We start from the raw sequence: 20,664 nt of genomic DNA on the forward strand, positions 1-20,664 counted from the left end.
GGACTGGCCACCCCCCATAGCCTGGTTCCTCTCTAGGTTTCTTCCTAGGTTTTGGCCTTTCTAGGGAGTTTTTCCTATCCACCGTGCTTCTACACCTGCATTTCTTGCTGTTTGGGGTTTTAGACTGGGTTTCTGTACAGCACTTTGAGATATCAGCTGATGTAAGAAGGGCTATATAAATACATTTGGTTTGATTTGATATACAATCTGGATGGACGGACAAGGAGTTACGGATTATAGATATGCATTCAGTAACAGGATTTTCGGAAACAACTAACCCCCTAAACATTTTTGCCAAATATTTTCGGGCCCCCGGATTGTAGCACTCTAGGACACCATGCGTGGATGCGTGGCCTCCTATATACAGTAGGGCTAGTCAACAGGGAATGTGCTTCAAACAAACACAAGGTAGGTTAAATTTGACAATAACCCATCAATCCTCAATCATTATTCGAATAATATATTTCACATTGCTAAATTATGTACTTCAATGGGCAGCTTTATACAGGATAGAAATACGGTTCCCGAGTTGCATTGTTTGATTAATGGCGTGCACAACAAACAACTTGACTGGGTTGGGGTCAATTCTAACATTAGAAATGAATTTGAATTGGCCACATACCACAGGAAGCAGAATTTGAATTTGAATTAAAGGAAGTATAATTTAATTCAATCAAATTCTAATGGCTTATTTATCTCCATATAAATGTTTATTTTGACATCATGTACGGTTACCAATACCATGTAGCATAAGGTTGAAACATTTGAAAACTTATTCTCCTAATAATAATAAAAAACGATTACAGAGGTCTGGAAATATTATAAGATCATGTTGTGGGTTGTCTATGATAATTCATAATTCCCTTAATGTTTTTAAATATCAGAATAGATTTCCCAGAATGCATTACATCAAACACTGCAGTATTGAAGGGAACAATCTAACGTTTCATGATAAAGGAAATCTGAGTTGTAATCAAACGAATATTTGAAATGGTATGTGTATTCTTTGCATTAATAAGTGGTATATCCTTTTGATAAAGTATTTGTCAAATGAATAAGACTTTCATGTTTCATGTCTTAGTTGAATGAGTTCAATTCTACTTCCTTCAATTAAAATGCTGCTTCCTGTAGGGTGTTGCCAGTTCAAATTCAATTCAAATTCATTGTTTAAATTGAATTAAATCCTGAAATTCCAAATTGACCCCAACCCTGGTAACAACTCCTTAGACATAATTATAAATCATAGTTTTATCTTTATGCTTCAGACCTCATATTATGGGTAATGGTGGCATCATTGAGGGGCCTTTGGGTCCTGGCTGTAAATTACACAAGGGGAAAGACGATGGATAGCTCTTACCCTGAGGGCCTCGATGACCAGGTCGCGAGCCTCCAGCTCTCCCTCCAGGACACTGAAGAGCATCAGCAGCTCTGGCTTGCTCAGGCTCTCCATGTTCATCTGGGCCTCCTGTGGGCAGGGGGCAGGAGCTGGATCATTACAAGAGGCACAATTCATTCGCTATTCTAATGTTCACTGTAAATACATTGTGCAGGAAGCTGTGTCCTTTACTCATTGTTATAATTATACCAACATAGAAGTTATGTGAATACGTTTTTTGCTTTGTGTATTTATACATTATATTTGGATATGATTGGCCTATACTGTACTTAGTTTAAAGTATCCTTGAGTCCTGTGGTTCATTGTGGACCTATGATTTTTAAGACATTTTTTACAGCGCAAAATGTAGAACAAATCTGGCAAAGACTTGGATATCAGGCAACATTGAATCCAATAGCTCCACTAATAAAACACTAGATGCATTTACCAGGCCCTACTGAGCCTGGACGGTCATTAATAAAAGCTAAAAGCTTTTGTAAACCGAGAAAATCCCTGGATTTTCCACTCACTGTCATGGTTCATTTGTCTTTGTGAGGAGCCTGTGAACATCATACATGTGAAGACAAATGCCTCACACACACACAGGCCAACATATGGTGAGCAGATTAAAAAAAACTGTCCCAATCTGCATCCACATTGTCACAAAGTTGTCGACAAGATATTAAGTAACTGACAATGAGCTGTTTGCCCTCATTCGTTCCCCCTTGGTTCATCTCAAGACTCAACAAGTTGTGCTTTGCGATCCTCTCTCCCTCTAACTTTTGGTTGGGCCTCTTGAGAGTTTGTGGTTTTGTTAAAAAGGCAGGGTAGAGAATGTTTAAGATCTGCTGTGGTGTCTTTGTAGGCGCCATGCACTCTTTACTTAGTGCAGCTGCCCTGGGTCTGTTGACAACACTGTGGTATCCACACCTCAAACATACAACCACACTCTGACTAGCCAACACATGCCGGCCAGGCTTTGGAATCAGTGTAGTTTGTACAGCATCCCACTAAGTGATGGGATCCTTAAAAGAGTAGAAAACTCACGGTGTGCTCCATGGGATATTATTAGTAGGTTGGAAAGAGACTGTCATATGAGACAAAATAATACAGTTTGACAAAATAATCAAGAGGGTGCTCTGTTGAACTCGGACGAACCAACAAGGCCAGGAGGGCTTCCTGACCAGGTGACCTGACCAGAAAAAAAATCATAATAAACCTGTGAGCATTACACTCTATTATGACGTCCTTGTACCTCCCCCAATCAGCATCCACATATCGGATTATTCATGGCTATTACAGAAAACCTGAGAAAAAAAATGTAAAAACAAGAAACCCTGCACACTGCTTTTGCTATTATCACTGCTCTTTACTAAGCTTTACGTATCGGCCTCAAGGCCTTCGTCAGAGCTCGAAAGCGCTGGTTAGTTCCCCATCCACCCAGTACAGTCTGTTAGCCATGCTGCTCCAACCGCTAAGCATTCAGCAGGCCTTCTCCAATACGAGCTCTGTGGTCGCCCAGTAGAAGTTGCCACATCATGAAGTCATCAGGAGGGGCTGCAGGAGCTCTGAGCGTTGCATAATGAGATGGGAGCTTTTATTAGAGCTGCTACTGTACAGCATCATGGGGGCTAAGCTCTCCCCGCATCTGTCATACAAATAACAAGACACTTAAAACATCTGAACGGATGTCTAGACTATGGGATATGAATCAATTAAATTCATTTTTTCTGAGCTCTGGGACAATAGCAAAGGATACAGCAGCAGAAATAGAAGAGAATAATATTAGGAAGCAAAATATTTGCTTCCTCTCATCTAAATCTATTATTCCACTAAAGTTATTCCACTAATACATTATGGTTCTTTCTGGCAGTTTCATCCCAGATCCGAGAACACACTGTAGTGTGTAGCAGATCTATGATCTTTAGATGTGTTTTCCTCCATCTCCAGACCCTCATGGTTTGGTTTGTTGGCTGACCACATGGCTAGCATGCTAATTAAACTTCCCACTTCCTTCAGTCTGCTTTTACAGTCTTGCTAATTTCACAGCCGCTTGTATGACTGAATATACGCTCACTAGCAATGTGTTATTCAAATAGAAAGCATGGGTAATGTTATTAAAAGAGATGGCATGCATGGGAAAATCCAAAATATTCCCACACTCGTTCATTTCCGCTTCCTAAAGAAATGCCTGCGTCTATAATCCTTTTATCCTTGTTTGTTTGAAGCCTAGTCAGCCATGTGCCCCTTATAATGGTACGTTACACAAACATTGCCTCATAACAAACTTCTAACTCAACCTGAGGCTCTCTCTCGCTCTCTCTGTGTGTGTCTCTTTCTCTGTCTATCTCTCCGTCTCGCTCTGTGTCTCTCTGTGTATCTCTCGGTCTCTGTCTCTCTCACTCTCTGTGTGTTCAAGCTTATGCAGGTTGCCAGATTTGTAGATTTGTCATGCATTTGTCACTTTTCTTAACTTGAACCCAGCTAGCACATATTGTTCTGAGAACCATATGTTTATTTGTGCTTGGTGAGAGCGTGGTTGTCCTATGGTTATTTTGCATACAACCTTCTCACAACTTTATGGAAATGTTTTTTTAAAGGAACTTGACAAAAAAACATAACTTTCTTGGTATTTCATTACTTTAACAGAGCGTTTCCTAAAGGTTCAAACATGGTTACATTTCATTTCCATTTTGGAAATGTTCTCTGAACGTTCTCCAACTGGTTTGACATTGGGAATGTTCTCAAATAGTTCAGAGAAGGTTAAGAAACAACGTTCATCTGTGGGAATTTCAGTTCTTCAGCGTAACAATTCCTACAGGTTTCCTCGTGGTTCTATTTGAAGTCATGTTCTCAAGTCCGAGAACGGTAGCCCTTTACACTTCTACCCATATACGGTTTGAAAATGGCAGATTTGGGCACTAATAAGCTCTCTGGCTCTGCACTTCACAGCACTGTATGGGTTTTGAGCACCGCGCGTAACATGAAGTTGCCCCCATCCCTCCTGGTAATTTGACAATTTCAGAAAACTTTTGGTCATCTGAGTGAGTGAAATGCTGTAAATTAAGATGACTTGTATTACGATAGATGAGACGTTGAAGATTATAATAAATACCGCTTTGATGTCACACAAGCACGCCAAACACCCACGAGTCCAAATGTGCACTTCACATTTCCAAATCATAAACTCATGTCATATTATGTAGTGTCAACGTTTATGATCACTATGTTTGATGTACAGTTACAAGATGACAAGGCGTCATACCCTGGGTTGTTCTGAACAGAATGAGCCTATGTTTGTTCATTTGTAAGATAATTCGCCACGGCACATGCACCTGAATGCACTCATGACTTTCTATGTGCACCAAACGTTCTCTGAATTGCCTTGTGAAAGCCTAACACTGTAAGATTGTATTTTAGAACTTAGCTAGCCATGTTGGCAATAGAACAAGCTTTCAAATCAGGCCCACCTGACCCAGATTGCGTTTTAAAATGGACCGTTTTTGGATTGCGTAAACAACAGTAATTGTGTGATGGCAGGGATGCAGGGTTGTGTTGCTCTAGTCTAGTTCCTCAACGGCACAGGTAAGAGAGCTCCAAAAAAATACTTTATCGTTGAAGACTCTTCTTTGAGTCATAAAAGTGCATTAAAATAGCTTAGGAACTGTGTGCACTTTGGAGAGGTGTGTGGCCACTTGGAGACTCCAGTTAGTCCTCTCACTCAAACCCTTGTAATGTTTTGTCTTATCTTGCATCTATCCAACATTTTCCAGGAATAGATTTATCATGTTACTGAACGTATGCAGAGTACTTTCAGATTTTGTTATCAACAAAGGCTGCGAATAGTACAGTAAATGTAAAATGCACATAAAATCAACAGTGTAATGTTTGGATTCTGTCGTGTCAGGTGACCTGTTGTGTACTCACCTTTGGTCTAATCATTTCCCCATTATCTCCAAACTGTTCCCTTTCAATTGCTACCATGGTTATACATATGCTTTTCATTTTCTTCTTTAAGAAAAAGGGTTAAAGGGTTTTAAAGGGAAACGTCCCATGATGGTATTGACTGTCCATTACTGCTTATCAGTGGTGAATTTAGGTATGGGCGACATGGGCAGCCGCCCAGGGCGGCCACACACAAAATTTTGGAATGGTGACATTTGCGCGATCGGTTTTCTATCGCTCATTTGCATGTCACGTCAATGATATCATGTCACCGTGTGGGACTGTGGGTCAATTAATCTTGTCAGCCTGGGCGCCCTGATTCTAGTTTGTGAGCTAGGCATGCTACTGCTTGGGAAGGTCTCCCACTCAGAAGTACGAGATGGGGCGGGGGCGAGGGTAGGTTGATCACAGGTCTCCCCACTGGAAGCCCGAGGTATGGGGAGCGCACCTCTAACTTTGTACAGTACTAATGCAATTAGTAAAATCCTTGTGCCCGTCTCCACCCCCTCCAGGTGTCACCCATCTTCACCAAAATACCTGTGTTTTCTGTCTGTCTGTGCCAGTTTGTCTTGTTTTGTCAAGGCAACTAGCGTGTTACTCTGTGCTCACCCCCCCTCTCTCTGTTTTTTTGCTAGTCCTTCTGTTTTTGACCCTTGCCTGCCTTGACTCTGAACCCGCCTGCCTGACCATACTGCTTGCCCTGACCTCGAGCCTGCCTGCCACTCTGTACCTCCTGGACTCTGACCTTGTTATGATCTTGTGCCTGTCCACGACCATTCTCTTGTCTGCCCCTTGGATACTAATAAATATCAGAGACTCAAACCATCTGCCTCCTGTGTCTGCATCTGGGTCTCGCCCTGTGCCCTTACACTAGCACATTATTGATTTGGTTATCTTTCATTGAGGTGACATCATAAAGATTTTGTGTGATTGTATTGACTAGGTCCTGAGCTCAGTAATGGGAATTTCCAATGCTGTAGGCTAACCTAAAATACATCTATATTATGCATCTTTTGTGATATGTTGAGTCTTTTGGGGTGTCTTATGCCTAGAATTAGCCAAGGAGGTTGTATGGTTCATTTGGTTTCTATTCTGAAAGTTTGATAAATTGTGCATAATGACATTTAATTGTGCAACAAATGTATTTAGGGTGTCAGACTCATATACTATTTTAATGCAAATTCAGGGGGACTTCTGAAATATTTTGGAGCACCCTCTGGTACTGGCCAGGATGAGGAGCCATCTACCTCCTCAGCCACACAGGCCTCTTCAGAAATTATCTCGGAGCCCGAGGATGCGGAGCCATCCACCTCAGCCACACAGGTGTCTTTACAAATGTTGTCTGAGCCTGAGGATGAGGATGAAGACCCATTTGCTTCCACTTCTCCCCAGCAGGATTCTTCAGGTGTGTTTATGGGCACACGCACCTGTGTGTGTGTGTGGGTACACACACATGTCTTTGTGTGCATCCCTGCATAACATAAACAAAAACAAAAAAATCCCTTTTGCAAAGTTTTAAGTTTCAGTTCTGACTGACAGAATTCGGACACAACTAGTTTGCAGAGGACCAAGTGAGGTACCACTTAACTTTTTTCCCCCAAGGAATGAGAGTGATGGAAGAAGTTGCCACCACCAGTATTTCAGGAAGACCTTGGTGAGTGGTGAAAAAAGCCTTAGAAGTTGGTTGGTGTATTCTGAAAGAAACAACAGCCTCTTCTGCTGCAAACTCTTTTCTAAGAAGAAAATGTAGCAAACTCAGGACTGACAGATTGGAAACATGCAAGTTCTTTGCTGACATCACACGACAGCCGTCCAGAACACCAAAACTGCATGAAAAGGGGAAACAATTGATAAGCATGAGATGGCACTTATGGAGGCTGAGAGGATAAGATGGAGAGAGAGGTATTGACACATCTGACTGCTATTGTGCAGTCTCTGGCAATTAGAAATCTGGCACTAAGGGGACACACAGAAACCCTGTACTCTCCATCAAATGGACATTTCCTCAAAGAGGTTGAACTGATGGCACAATTTGATCCAGTCATGAAAGAGCACCTTAACCGTGTCCAAAAATGGACCTCAAGTCCCTTTTTGAACTCATTGATTTGTTGAGCAGCAAGGTCATTTCAATAATGGTGAGTGACATCATGCGGGCAAAATTCCTCTCTATCATTCTAGATTGCACCTCAGATGTCAGCCACACTGAACAATTGTCAGTTGTGATTAGAATTGTGTCACTGAAGGAGGAGCGCCACATAAAGGAACATTTTATGGGGGTTTTGGAGGCAGAGGAGTCCACGGGCCAACATTTGGCATCCCTGATTCTCAAAAGATTAGAGGAGCTAAAAAATTACTTTTGAGGACTGCAGAAGACAGTCTTATGATATTGGGGCCAGCATGAGAGGCAAAAACAAAAGTGTCCAAGTCAGACTCCTGGAAATAAATCCAAGAGCTCTATTAGTGCCATGTGGGGCTCACACATTGAACCTGGTTGTGGCTGATGCTGCTAAAAGTTCTGTCGATGCCACAGGTTACTTTGGCATCTTACACAAACTGTACACCTTGTTCTCAGCCTCCACACATCAATGGGCCATCCTGAAAAAACATGTGGACATCACTTTGAAGATGTGGACTGAGACAAGGTGGGAGAGTAAAGTTAAGGGTGTCGAGCCACTGAGGTATCAGGCGGCAGCGGTGAGAGAGGCACTGATTGAGGTGAGGGATCAAACCAAAGACCCTGTGATAAAGATTGAGGCCCAGTCCTTGTCAGAGGAGGTGGGGTCATACCACTTCAGCATCTGGTGTGGTATGACATCTTGAGTCAGATCCAACATGTGAGCAAGCTGATGCAGTCTCCCAGTATGCATGTGGATGTTGCAGTCTTCTCAGAAAGACAGAGAGAAGACTCAGCAACTACAGGGCAACATGCTTTATGACTGCACAAACGCCAACCAAGGATATTTGCGAGGGTATGAATGTAAAGGCCGTCCTACAACAAAAAAGGCTGAGGTCCACAAAGCGGCACTTTTCATATGAATCATTTGAAGAGCCTTTCAGTGATGCCCTGAAGAAGCTGGAGGTGACATTTTTCAATGTCGTTCTTGATTCTGCAACCTCAGCCCTTCAGGAAAGATTTTCCACATTGGAAAATGTGGGAGAGAAGTTTGGAGTGCTGTCAACCGTCCAAAGTCTCTCAAATGAGGAGCGGACAGAACAGTGTGAGGCCCTTAGTATGACACTGCACTATAAAGAACACTCAGACTTGGATGGCAGAGAGCTTGCACAGGAACTGAAGAACTTGCCTGACTTGCCATCGAAGACCATGACCCTGCTTGATCTGCTGATATTTATACACGAAAGGGAGCTCTCAGAAATGTATGTCAGCGTATGTGCTACTGGTGTTGAAGTCAGGTGCAGGAGAGCAGAGAGTTGTGATCAGGCGCACTCTTTATTGGGCAGAAGCACAACAAATGCACGCAACAGCGTCAAACCTCCAGCCAAAATGCAAAAGAGAAATGCGCAAAATACAGTCACAAAAAACAAACGTAATAATCCAACCTCCTATGGGTTACACAAGAATACCCAGGGGGGAAATAACCAGCCTGGCGCATCACACTGAACATGTAACAAAACAAGTACACAAGGACATGGGGGGGAACAGAGGAATATTTATATACAATATGATTAGGGAATGTAAACCAGGTGTGCGGGCAACAAGACAAAACAAATGGAACAATGAAATATGGAGCGGCGATGGCTAGAAGGCCCGTGACGTCGACCGCCGAACGCCGCCCGAACAAGGAGAGGAGCCGACTTCGGTGGAAGTCGTGACAATGTATGAAGGGGGGGGTTCGCCCAGGGAGCCATACAAGCTAGAACCGCCACTGCTGCTTATCAGATACTAACCATAATTTATTCAAAAATGTTTACTTTAACAAAATATTTCAGTTGTTGAGTATATTACATTTGTTTTATTTGTTTACTTTATTATTTCATTCCAAGTCATCATCTCATCTCTATAGAGGTGCTCCCTATGCAGTCTGCCAAAATCACTATTTTGTAGTTCTTCAAAGTAAATAAGGCATACTTTTATGACTGCTGAATACCAACTATCAATCACTTTGATCATGTATTTTCAAGTAGAGATACTTTGCGAAGCAACAGCTGCTCTCTCACAATCGCTGCTCTCCCCTCACAATCCGCATTCTTGTTTCTTCCATAGCAGGCATAAAAGAAATAAAGACCGGACAAATAAAGATGCGTAATGGATTATAGTCATTGTAGTTAATTACCACATCTTATGCGCTAAATTATGTGGAATATTGGCCTGTTGGAAACTACAACTCCCTACAACATTGCACAGTTCAGGCTTGATCTGATTTATCTTTAGAGAAACTGTGAAATGTGCGCATTAACCTCACATAAAAAAAAAATGAAATGGAATTTAAATAATTCAACCAACGTATGTAATTTAGTTGTTTAAAAAAAATGAAAAATAACCAAAATGTTGGTTAATCGCTCAGCACTACTAGCTAGCAACAGCTAATTAGCTAAATGTCCACAAATGTTTAATGTGTGTTTCGACCTGGCCCGAAATTGATTTAGTGATTCACAGTTGATTTTGGTATTTTAACCTGCGTGTCATGATCGCTTCTGGTGGGGATAGACAAAATCAACATGCGCTTAATGGCGCACTCGCGTGGCTGGCGAAGTCAGCATTTAAGAATGATATTTAAAAACATACATTCTGTTAAGAAAACTTTACATACAAAACACAAGAAAACTTTAGTGGTGTTCAGCATCAACAAAACACTCTCAATCTTGCTAAGTGTTCAGATGTGTTGGCCACGCCCACTAATTATTCCATGCAAAACAATTATTCACATTTATCTCTATCATCAGAGTTATACAGCAACTAACTGCATACTTTTCATGATCAGTAAACATCATTTTTTCATGTAATTTCAGATACGTCTCACGATATCTCTCAATATTGGCCACCATCAATTGGATATTTGAGTGATATAAAATAAAACTGAACTATACCTGACAAGTATGGGTGCATTTGCCGTGGTACTGTTAGCTGATAATGTTTACTTTGCAAGCTACCAGTAGAAACGTTGTACATTTGGCTAAACATATAATGAATGGTAAGTAGACCTAATGCACTTTTTCCTCCAACCAATGTAGGCCTACCTAGAGAAGCTCGCTAACATGATCCCCTTTTCAACATTGTTTAATTACAATTGCTGCTGACAGACATGATATAGGCTACATTGATTGATAGACCACGTCGAATTGGCTAGCTAGCTAATAACAGATCACGTCAATATGGCTAGTTAACAAGCGAACCTCCAGGGGATAAACTAGATGACAATATCCAAATATTGTTTGATTTGCTTGCCATCTATAGTGGTGATGACAGTAGTCTGACTGACAAAAGCCTAATCTCTGATGAAGCAAGCTAAACTTTGTTGTTTGCTTAGCTAGCTAAATGCCAAATGGATTGCTACCTTCATGTATCTGAAATTACATGATCATTGATGTTTTAATGATCATGAAAAGCATGCATTTACCTGCTGTATAACTCTGATGATAGAAATGAATGTGCGCAATTGTTTTGCATGGACTAATCAGGCTGCAGGTAAATCAGAAATGTGTAGTTCTGACTATGCTCAATCGGTGATGATATTAAAAGCAAATAGTTATAAAATGTATTTAACAATCCCTTGAAAAAGGCACGTAGTTGGCAATGGGTTTAGCGGAGCTGGGGGACTCCTTGCCTTCCCAGCAGTCAAATCAAACGTATTGTGACATTTTATTGAAAACGACCTATTGGCCACACTCTTAAAAAACCTCCCAGGAAAACTTTCAAGGATCCAGAGTAAAACGTTCTCAGAACCTCACTGCAACCTACAAATAAACATTCCCAGAACAGGCAAAATGTTCACTTCTGTTCTCAGAACGTTTAAAAAACATTCAGTTTTACCAGTCAGGAAACTATTGGCTTCTTTCCTACAAACAATTTGAAACCAAAAACATACGTTCCAACAACTTCCAAGGAACAAAATGTGATAGCTGGGGAAGATGTCTCCCCGAGATGGCGCCGGAGAAGAGAGGGACAGACATAATTATGTGTCCCCAAACGATCGTGTTTTTTTGTTTGTTTATTAGCGTTTATGTAACTTATTTTTTTACTTATTTTGTACATAATTTTGCCGCTACCGACTCTTATGACCGAAAATAACTTCTGGACATCAGGACTGCAATTACTCACCACGGACTGGCAGAATCCTTTTTTTCCTTTAACAAGTCTGACGAGCCCGACGCGAACGATATACTGCTTTCTCGGAAACAGGCCCAGATATCCGTGATTTGCGTGAAGAGGTGGAGAAAAAGGGGCCAAAGTGCGGGCTGACTTCTGAGAATTCGTAGGCAATCGAATAAACCCACACTTCCTTCCATTCTGCTAGCAAACGTGCAATCTTTGGAGAATAAAATAGATGACCTACGCGCAAGATTAAACTACCAACGGGACATTCAAAACTGTAATATCTTATGCTTCATGGAATCATGGCTTCATATTTTTGTAAATAACAGCTGGTGCACAATATCTAAGGAAGTATCAAGCTATTGCTCGCCTGAGGTAGAGTATCTCATGATAAGCTGTAGACCACACTATTTACCTAGAGAGTTTTCATCTGTATTTTTCGTAGCTGTTTACATACCACCACAGTCAGAGGCTGGCACTAAGACAGCCTTGAATGAGCTGTATTCTGCCATAAGCAAACAAGAAAACGCTCACCCAGAGGCAGCGCTCCTAGTAGCCGGGGACTTTAATGCAGGGAAACTTAAATCCGTTTTACCAAATTTCTATCAGCATGTTAAATGTGCAACCAGAGCAAAAAAAACTCTGGACCACCTTTACTCCACACACAGAGACGCATACAAAGCTCTCTCTCGCCCTCCATTTGACAAATCTGACCATAATTCTATCCTCCTGATTCCTGCTTACAAGCAAAAATTAAAGCAGGAAGCACCAGTGACTAGATCAATAAAAAAGTGGTCAGAAGAAGCAGATGCTAAACTACAGGACTGTTTTGCTAGCACAGACTGGAATATGTTCCGGGATTTCTCCGATGGCATTGAGGAGTACACCACATCCGCCATTGGCTTCATCAATAAGTGCATCGATGACGTCGTCCCCACAGTGACCGTGCGTACATACCCCAACCAGAAGCCATGGATTACAAGCAACATCCGCACTGAGCTAAAGGCTAGAGCTGCCGCTGTCAAGGAGCGGGACTCTAACCCGCAAGCTTATTAGAAATCCTGCTATGCCCTCCGAGGAACCATGAAACAGGCGTTGCATCAATACAGGACTAAGATCGAATCGTACTACACCGTCTCTGATGCTCGTCGGATGTGGCAAGGCTTGCAAACAATTACAGACTACAAAAGGAAGCACAGCCGAGAGCTACCCAGTGACACAAGCCTACCAGACGAGCTAAACTACTATGCTCGCTTCGAGGCAAATGGCACTGAAACATGCATGAGAGCATCAGCTCTTCCGGAAGACTTTGTGATCACACTCTCCGCAGTCGATGTGAGTAGGACCTTTAAACAGGTCAACATTCACAAGGCCGCAGGGCCAGACGGATTACCAGGACGTGTACTGCGAGCATGCGCTGACCAACTGGCAAGTGTCTTCACTGACACCAACAGATCCACAGATGATGCAATCTCTATTGCACTCCACACTGCCCTTTCCCACCTGGACAAAAGGAACACCTATGTGAGAATGCTACTCAATTAACTACAGCTCAGCGTTCAACACCATAGTGCCCTCAAAGCTCATCAATAAGCTACTGGGACTAAACACCTCCATCTGAAACTGGATCCTGGACTTCCTGACGGGCCGCCCCCAGGTGGTAAGAGTAGGTAACAACACATCTGCCACGCACGACTCCAACACCATCATTAAGTTTGCCTATGACACAACAGTGGTAGGCCTGCTACTCTCTATTGTTATCATCTATGCATAGTCACTTTAATAACTCTATCCACATGTACATATTACTTCAACTAACCGGTGCCCCTGCAAATTGACTCTGTACTGGTACCCCCCTGTATATAGCCTCGCTATTGTTATTTTACTGCTGCTCTTTAATAACTTGTTTCTTTTACTTCTTATTCATATTTTTAATTTATTTTTAACTACATTTTTGGTTAGGGGCTCGTAAGTAAGCATTTCAGCATGTGACTAACAAAATTTGATTTGATTTGACCAACATACTTCCCAGCTCTGGCTAAGCCAATCAGTACTGTCCATGAGTCATAGCACAAAAGTAGCAGATGCCTTTGGCCTGCTGCACTATGACTGACTGACTGACTGGGTCAGTGTCTGCAGGTCATAGCCCAAAGGCCGGCAGATAGCGATATTGAGTTCATTTTACCTCCCCACGCATTGCATGCAGCCGGCAATATACTCGTATCTAAAACATTCTCCCCTATTCAGGCTGCAAAGGCTTCGATTTCCTCCTTAACTTTAAGAAGGTGGGAAAAAACAAGGAAAATATGTGTTACGGAGTCTAGTTGATAGGTAATCGACTAGTTGGACTGTCCCCCAGACTCCAGGCGTAGGGATTTGTACAATGCTTAACAAGGCTATTGAACTTAACATTGGTGTCTGTCTTTATTCCTTAATCCAACTTATCATACGGAAACATGGTATCAGAAGTGGCTCGGAAAACACACGTTTGTTATTTTTGTAGCTAAGTACAGTATAGGCGCAGTTACGTTCCATATGCGAACACAAGCCGTTTCCTACTCACAACACTGATCAACTCGTTGTTAGCTGGCTAGCTAGCATCACTACCTACCTCCATGACTGAAGGCAAAGAAATCTCCTATTCCATTGCTATGGCAGCGAACATTCCGCCACCAAATCACATGGTTCTCACAGGGGACTGGAATACTAATTGGGACAACTTCAGGGATGAATTCGAGGACTATGCGCTGGCGACCGGTCTACATGAGAAACCCAACGAGGTACAAGCGGCAACTCTGAGGAGTTTAATGGGCAGCGAATGCAGGCATATCTACCGGCACAATCTCACCCTCACGGCACGACAACAGTGTGATGCAAAGGCTATATTGGATGCATTGGAGAATTACTTCAAACCCGCCAGAAACGTAATTTACGAGCGGTTCGTTTTCGGAAGCTGCAAACAGGAAGAGGGTGAGTCAGTACACAACTTTGTAACCCGTTTGAGAGAGAAATCCGCCACTTGTGAATACGAGGGATTGAAAGATGAACTGATTCGTGACAAAATAGTACTGGGAATTGCAAATGAGAATACGCGCCGGCGTCTACTGAGAGAGAGAGGCTTAACATTAGTAACTGCCATCGAAATGTGCCGCACTGCTGAAGTCACTGACATGAGAATGAGAGCAATGGAAACGGAAACCCCACGCTCCGACGTTGATACTGTTCACGCTGTTGCTAGGCAGACATTCAGACAAAACCAATCGAGGCAGAGTAATTCACCACGAACGGTGAACACAGAGAGCCCCGTAGCATGTAAATACTGTGGGAATACACACACACACGTGGCAAAGAGCACTGCCCGGCCTACGGAAAACCATGCAGAGCTTGTGGAACTAATAATCACTTTGCAAAAGTGTGTCTCAAAAGCAAAAGAAGGGTGAGTGAGGGCAAGATTCACTGTGTTGATGATGTTACTCAATGTTCAGAGCTGAACAGTGAAAGTGACATTTACATGCATGAATCCATTGGGGCTGTACACTCAAGAGGGAAGAAATGGTTTGTGACACTACGATTACACAACAAGCAACAACAATGTCAACTGGATTCGGGTGCTACATGCAACGTAATGAGCTACAAAGACAAAATCAATCTGGCACCTGACACACATCTATTTCCCAGCGATACTAGACTAAAGCTGTACTCAGGAGAACTAATGAGCTCTATGGGCACCTTTGAGACCGAATGTGTTATTCGGGGACGCAAACACAAGCTGGAGTTTGAGATTGTGAAAACCAGTCAAAATCCTCTCCTCTCAGGCTCTACATGCGAACGCCTGGGACTGATGCAGTTCACTGTACCAAATGACCTGCACATTGTGGATCATGTCCAGCATGGACCCCTGTCCAAAGAACAACTACTCAGCAGATATGACGATGTATTCAACATGCCCGTTGAATCAGTGCCTGGGGAGGTACACTTTGAAGTGGATGAGAGCATTACTCCAGTCCAGTGTGCTCCTCGCAATGTGCCCATTGCAATGAAAGTGGCTGTGAAGGCCCAGCTGGACAAGTATGAGGCCGATGGCCACATGACATCTGTGACTGAACCAACTGACTGGATCAGCAATATGGTCATAGTGAAAAAACCAGAGAAGCTGAGGGTCTGCATCGACCCAAAGCATCTGAACCAAGCACTGAAACGATCCCACTACATCATGCCGACACTAGAGGATGTCCTCTATAAGCTTCCCAAGGCCAGGATTTTCACCTTGGTGGATGCCCGAGATGCATTCCTTCAATGCAAGCTGGACGAAGAAAGCAGCTTCATGACTACCTTCTGGACCCCCTGGGGTCGGAAACGCTGGCTCAAGCTCCCGTTTGGTGTCTCAGTGGCGCCTGAGGTATACCAACGCAAGCAGCACGAGTTACTGGCTGGGCTCAAGGGCATTGAACCCATCGCCGATGATATCCTGATCGTAGGCTGTGGTGAAACAGACGAAGAAGCAGAACGCGACCACGATGTGAAGCTCCTGGCACTGATGGAGCGCTGCCGATCAGTTAAGCTTCGTCTTGGCCTGAAGAAGCTGCAGTTCAAGGTGAAAGACGTCCACTTCCATGGCCACATTCTCTCGGCAAAAGGCCTGAAGCCGGACCCAGACAAGGTCCAAGCGATCCTCGACATGCCAAACCCGTCTGATGCAAAAGGAGTACAGCGTCTCATCGGCTTTGCAAACTATCTTGCAAAGTTCATGCCACACCTATCAGCAGTCTGTGAGCCTCTGCGCCGGTTGCTGGACAAAGACACACCATGGCACTGGCTACCCAAGCACGAGGCCGCAGTGCAGGAGATGAAATCTCTGGCTTCATCCATGCCAGTGTTGCGCTACTACGACGTCACGAAGCCTGTCACAATCCAGAGCGACTCTAGCCAAAGGGGACTTGGATGCTGCCTTATGCAGGAAGGCCAGCCCGTTGCGTTTGCCTCGAGAGCGCTCACCCCCACCGAACAAAACTATGCACAAATTGAGAAAGAGTGCCTCAGCATCGTCTTCTCCTGCCAGCGATTCCATCACTACTTATATGGTCGAGAGCTGGTCACCGCTGAAACTGACCACAAACCACTCATTGCCATATTCAGTAAACCTCTCCTCAACGCGCCCAAGAGGCTTCAAAGTATGCTCCTGACTCTGCAAAACTACAGCCTGAAGGTCATTTACAAGCCAGGACCTGAGATGTACATCAGCGACACACTGAGCAGGGCAACAGCACAATGTACAGGTAGAGGCACTGCCTATCAGCGGCAGGCCATCTGTTCGCTACAGCAGGAACAACAAGATGTTCAACAGATCAATCAGGCAGACTACTTAAACGTGACAGATCACCGCCTAGCCCAGATCAGGCAACATACTGACAAGGACGAACACCTACAGTCACTGAAGTCCATGGCTCTCGCAGGTTGGCCATGTCTGAAAGAGGAGACACCTTTCACAGTGAGAGAATACTGGACCTTTCGAGATGAGATCAGTGTGCAAAATGGCGTCTTGTTCAGAGGTCAGAAGGTCATTATTCCCAAATCACTACGTCCAGAGATGCTTACCCGCATACACTCCAGTCACGTTGGAGGTGACGCATGCTACCGTCAGGCTCGTGAAACATTATACTGGCCAAACATGCAAGCAGAAATTAAAGACTTTGTCAGCAACTGTACCACATGCAACGAGTACGCTCATGAACAGCAAAAGGAAACCATGATGTCACACGAACTGCCCACAAGGGCCTGGCAAATCATCAGCATGGACTTATTCAGCCACAGACAAAAGGACTATCTTCTCCTCGTTGATCATTACTCTGACTTTTGGGAAATTGAACTGCTCCCTGACTTGTCTGCAGAGACGGTCATAAAGCGCTGCAAGGCGCAGTTTGCAAGGCAAGGTCAGCCTGACAAGGTAATCACGGACAATGGCCCACAATTCACTGCACAGTTCAAGCGTTTCGCCTCAGAATGGGAGTTTGACCACGTGACCTCCTCTCCAAGACACCCAAAAGCAAATGGCAAGGCAGAATCAGCTGTCAAGATTGCAAAAAACCTGTTAAGCAGGGCCTGGCGCGACAGCAACGACCCATGGAAAGCGATCTTACAGTGGAGGAACACACCCACCGAAAACATGGACAGCAGCCCAGCACAACGCCTTCTGTCCAGACGTCTGAAGACTACTATCCCCGTAGCTAACAAGCTACTTGAGCCCTGCGTCATGGTTGGCGTCACGGACAAACTGCGTCACAGAAAGCAGCTCGCTAAGTGCTTCTACGACCGGACTGCTCGAGACCTACCAGAGCTGGAGGTGGGTGAAACTATAAGGATGAAACCGCTGCCGGGAGACCACACAGGACTTTGGAGGCTGGGCACATGCCTACAGAGAGTTGCACCACGTTCTTACCTGGTGGATGTTGGTGGCTCCCTCTATCGTCGCAATCGGGTGGATCTGCGCGTAGCAGAGCAGACAAACCAGAACATGCCATACACTCACCTAGATGAGCTGGATCACAGTCCAGGCCTAAGGGTAAGGGGTGCAGAATTGAGACATGAGCCAACTGAAGGTGAAGCTTCTACCCCACCAAACTCTCCAGCTCGTGGCCCTAATCCTACCCCTGTCAGAGCCAATACTTACTCACGGGTGGGTCGGCTGTGCAAGCCACCGGACAGGCTTACTCTGTAAGCAAGAGACTTAACTTGTTGTCTGTTAATTTAAAAAAATATTTCAAAAATTTAAAAAAGGAAGATGACAGCTGAAGTAAAAAGAAAATGTCATGCTTTTCAATTGTTATGACTTGACTGTTAAGAACTCAATGTTATGCCGTTATGTTTGCACTTTCTATTGAAAAGGATGATGTTACGGAGTCTAGTTGATAGGTAATCGACTAGTTGGACTGTTCCCCAGACTCCAGGCGTAGGGATTTGTACAATGCTTAACAAGGCTATTGAACTTAACATTGGTGTCTGTCTTTATTCCTTAATCCAACTTATCATACGGAAACAATATGCATTCTTCCTTATGAAACACAATTTTCCACCACAATGCTAGAGTGGCTAAATACTAATCCCAGATATTGCGTATCGCGTTCAGCCAATCAGATTGCAGCTGTCTGTTGTTTACCCCTGGCTGAACGCAAGTTATCACCATTAAATAAAGTTAAGGAGGAAATAGAAGCCTTTGCAGCTTGAATTGATAATGTTTTAAATACAAACGGTCCACGAGGGATACGAGTGTATTACCGGCTGCATACAATTCGTTTGTACGGTAAAATGAAGCCTTTGGGCTAAACAGGTCACAACAGACAACTCTTTGTGTCAAGAGACTGGATCAGATCAAAGTAATAACTGACATTCCTTTTCAAAGTCAGCAGCATACTGTAGCTACCTAAATGTGTGTTCTCATTCATGTCTGTGTGCAATAATTAGAATTTCAGTATCATGTCAGTGCTATTACAAACAAAAAATCCCTTTTGTAAAGCCATTATAATTCATTGAGGTCCTGGTTAATTTCCATGAAGTCTGATGTAATGTCTGACGTCCCATTAACAGCTTTAGGAAATACTAGCTAACCGTCTCAATGATAAATCAAAACGAGTGGATAAACTACTCATGTAGTCTTGTCTATTTGTTGCAACAATGATACAATGTAAAATGCTATTGTGTGAGGTTATATTTTTCTGACAGAGGTGGAAAATATAACACTAGACAATAAATAGACAATTTATAACGTTTGTCAGTCACATGATATAGTCTTGTTTCACATCACTAAATGACGGACAGACGTTCATTATAAGCATGTTTACCAAATCAGGATATATAAAACAGAGAAACAAGCACAACACATAAATAATATATATTTCTATAGTATTAGCCAATCTCTATCTGGACATTGAAGATCCTACAAAACCCCTCTAAATTTACTTGAGTTAATGAGCGACAATGTTTCATGTATGTTTCACTTCTCTAGATTTTCTTGTATAGGCTACTGCGGATAATCCATAGATTTAAGAATAAACAATTGTATTACGACAGCTGTGTGTGATTCGAGTGTCTGGCTATTCATAATTATATAAAAGTTTATCCTCGACAATTAACATACCTTCATATGTCTTTTCAATGCCTTTGTAAACTCCAACATCAACTTTACCAATTGTTAAAGATTGTCTTGTCTTGCGTCTTCAGTTTCCGATACGGAAGAAATTAGTTCAAATGTGACAAGTCCATCAGCCTATAGGCAAGTCCGAATTCAGAGTTTTGACCTATAAGATTAGTCTACCTCAGACGCAGGAGGCAGTGAAAGGAGGCTGTTGCTTGGGTAAGGATAGATTTCTTTGTTTAGAATTTTTCCCCCAAGTCTTTGCCTCTTTCAAAGATCCGGATTTGTTCATTTCTTATACGTTACGTTATTTTGCCTTATCTCTTACAAACTGTGCTTCACTTGAAATGTTCATGTAAACATTTTGTTCTATGCTCAAGGTGGTTATAGTTTTAAAGGAGACGTTTTCAGGTCGCATTGCCAGCTCATAAGATATGAGGAGCACACGAAAAATATCTTTATGGTATGTTGTGATTTCTATCAGATAGCAAAAAGTCTGCCGGGATCATGGAACATTCACGTTTCTAGAGTAGCCACGCTACTGTATCTGTAACATTTACTCACTTCAAATAGGCTACTCTAATAATGATGACGTCATAACACTTTATTTTTCACTGTTCCAAATTATGCACTTTGGATAGGCTACTTTAATAATCACAGACATATGGAAATGTAAACAAATGAAATCATCATCATACATTTTATGAAGTGATCTAATCAATTAAATTAAAGGTGGACGAGTTTATATCTCATGACTACCTGACTTCATAAACCAGTTGATCATTGATCAACACATTCCTTTGTTTCCCAGACACATTTAACATAAAAATCCCAGGGATTTTTAGCAGGATTAGAGGGGATTACAGTTCTCTCCTCTAAAATATCCCCATCTGTTATTACTACACACCACAAGGTGGGTAGAGACAAAACAAATATTGTTTGTAA

At 42.9% G+C, this 20,664-nt stretch overlaps 1 protein-coding gene across 2 annotated transcripts in view; it reads right to left on the reverse strand.

Moving 5' to 3' along the window:
• LOC120065035 (CTTNBP2 N-terminal-like protein) overlaps positions 1-20,003 on the reverse strand; it is a 31,482-nt gene extending 11,479 nt beyond the window's left edge. Inside the window, exons 1-2 of one of the 2 annotated variants that reach the window (XM_039015687.1) lie at positions 19,723-20,003; positions 1,358-1,465 (exon numbers count right to left, since the gene is read on the reverse strand). In XM_039015687.1, coding sequence (XP_038871615.1) covers positions 1,358-1,465; positions 19,723-19,761 — 147 coding nt within the window. In that variant the 5' untranslated portion in view covers positions 19,762-20,003. Of the gene's footprint in view, positions 1-1,357; positions 1,486-19,722 lie in introns of both variants that reach the window. The other variant, XM_039015688.1, reaches the window with a different exon arrangement.
• Between the last annotated feature and the right edge of the window lie 661 nt (positions 20,004-20,664).

Source organism: Salvelinus namaycush, chromosome 20 (assembly GCF_016432855.1).
Source record: "Salvelinus namaycush isolate Seneca chromosome 20, SaNama_1.0, whole genome shotgun sequence".
NCBI classification, from domain to species: Eukaryota; Metazoa; Chordata; class Actinopteri; order Salmoniformes; family Salmonidae; genus Salvelinus; species Salvelinus namaycush.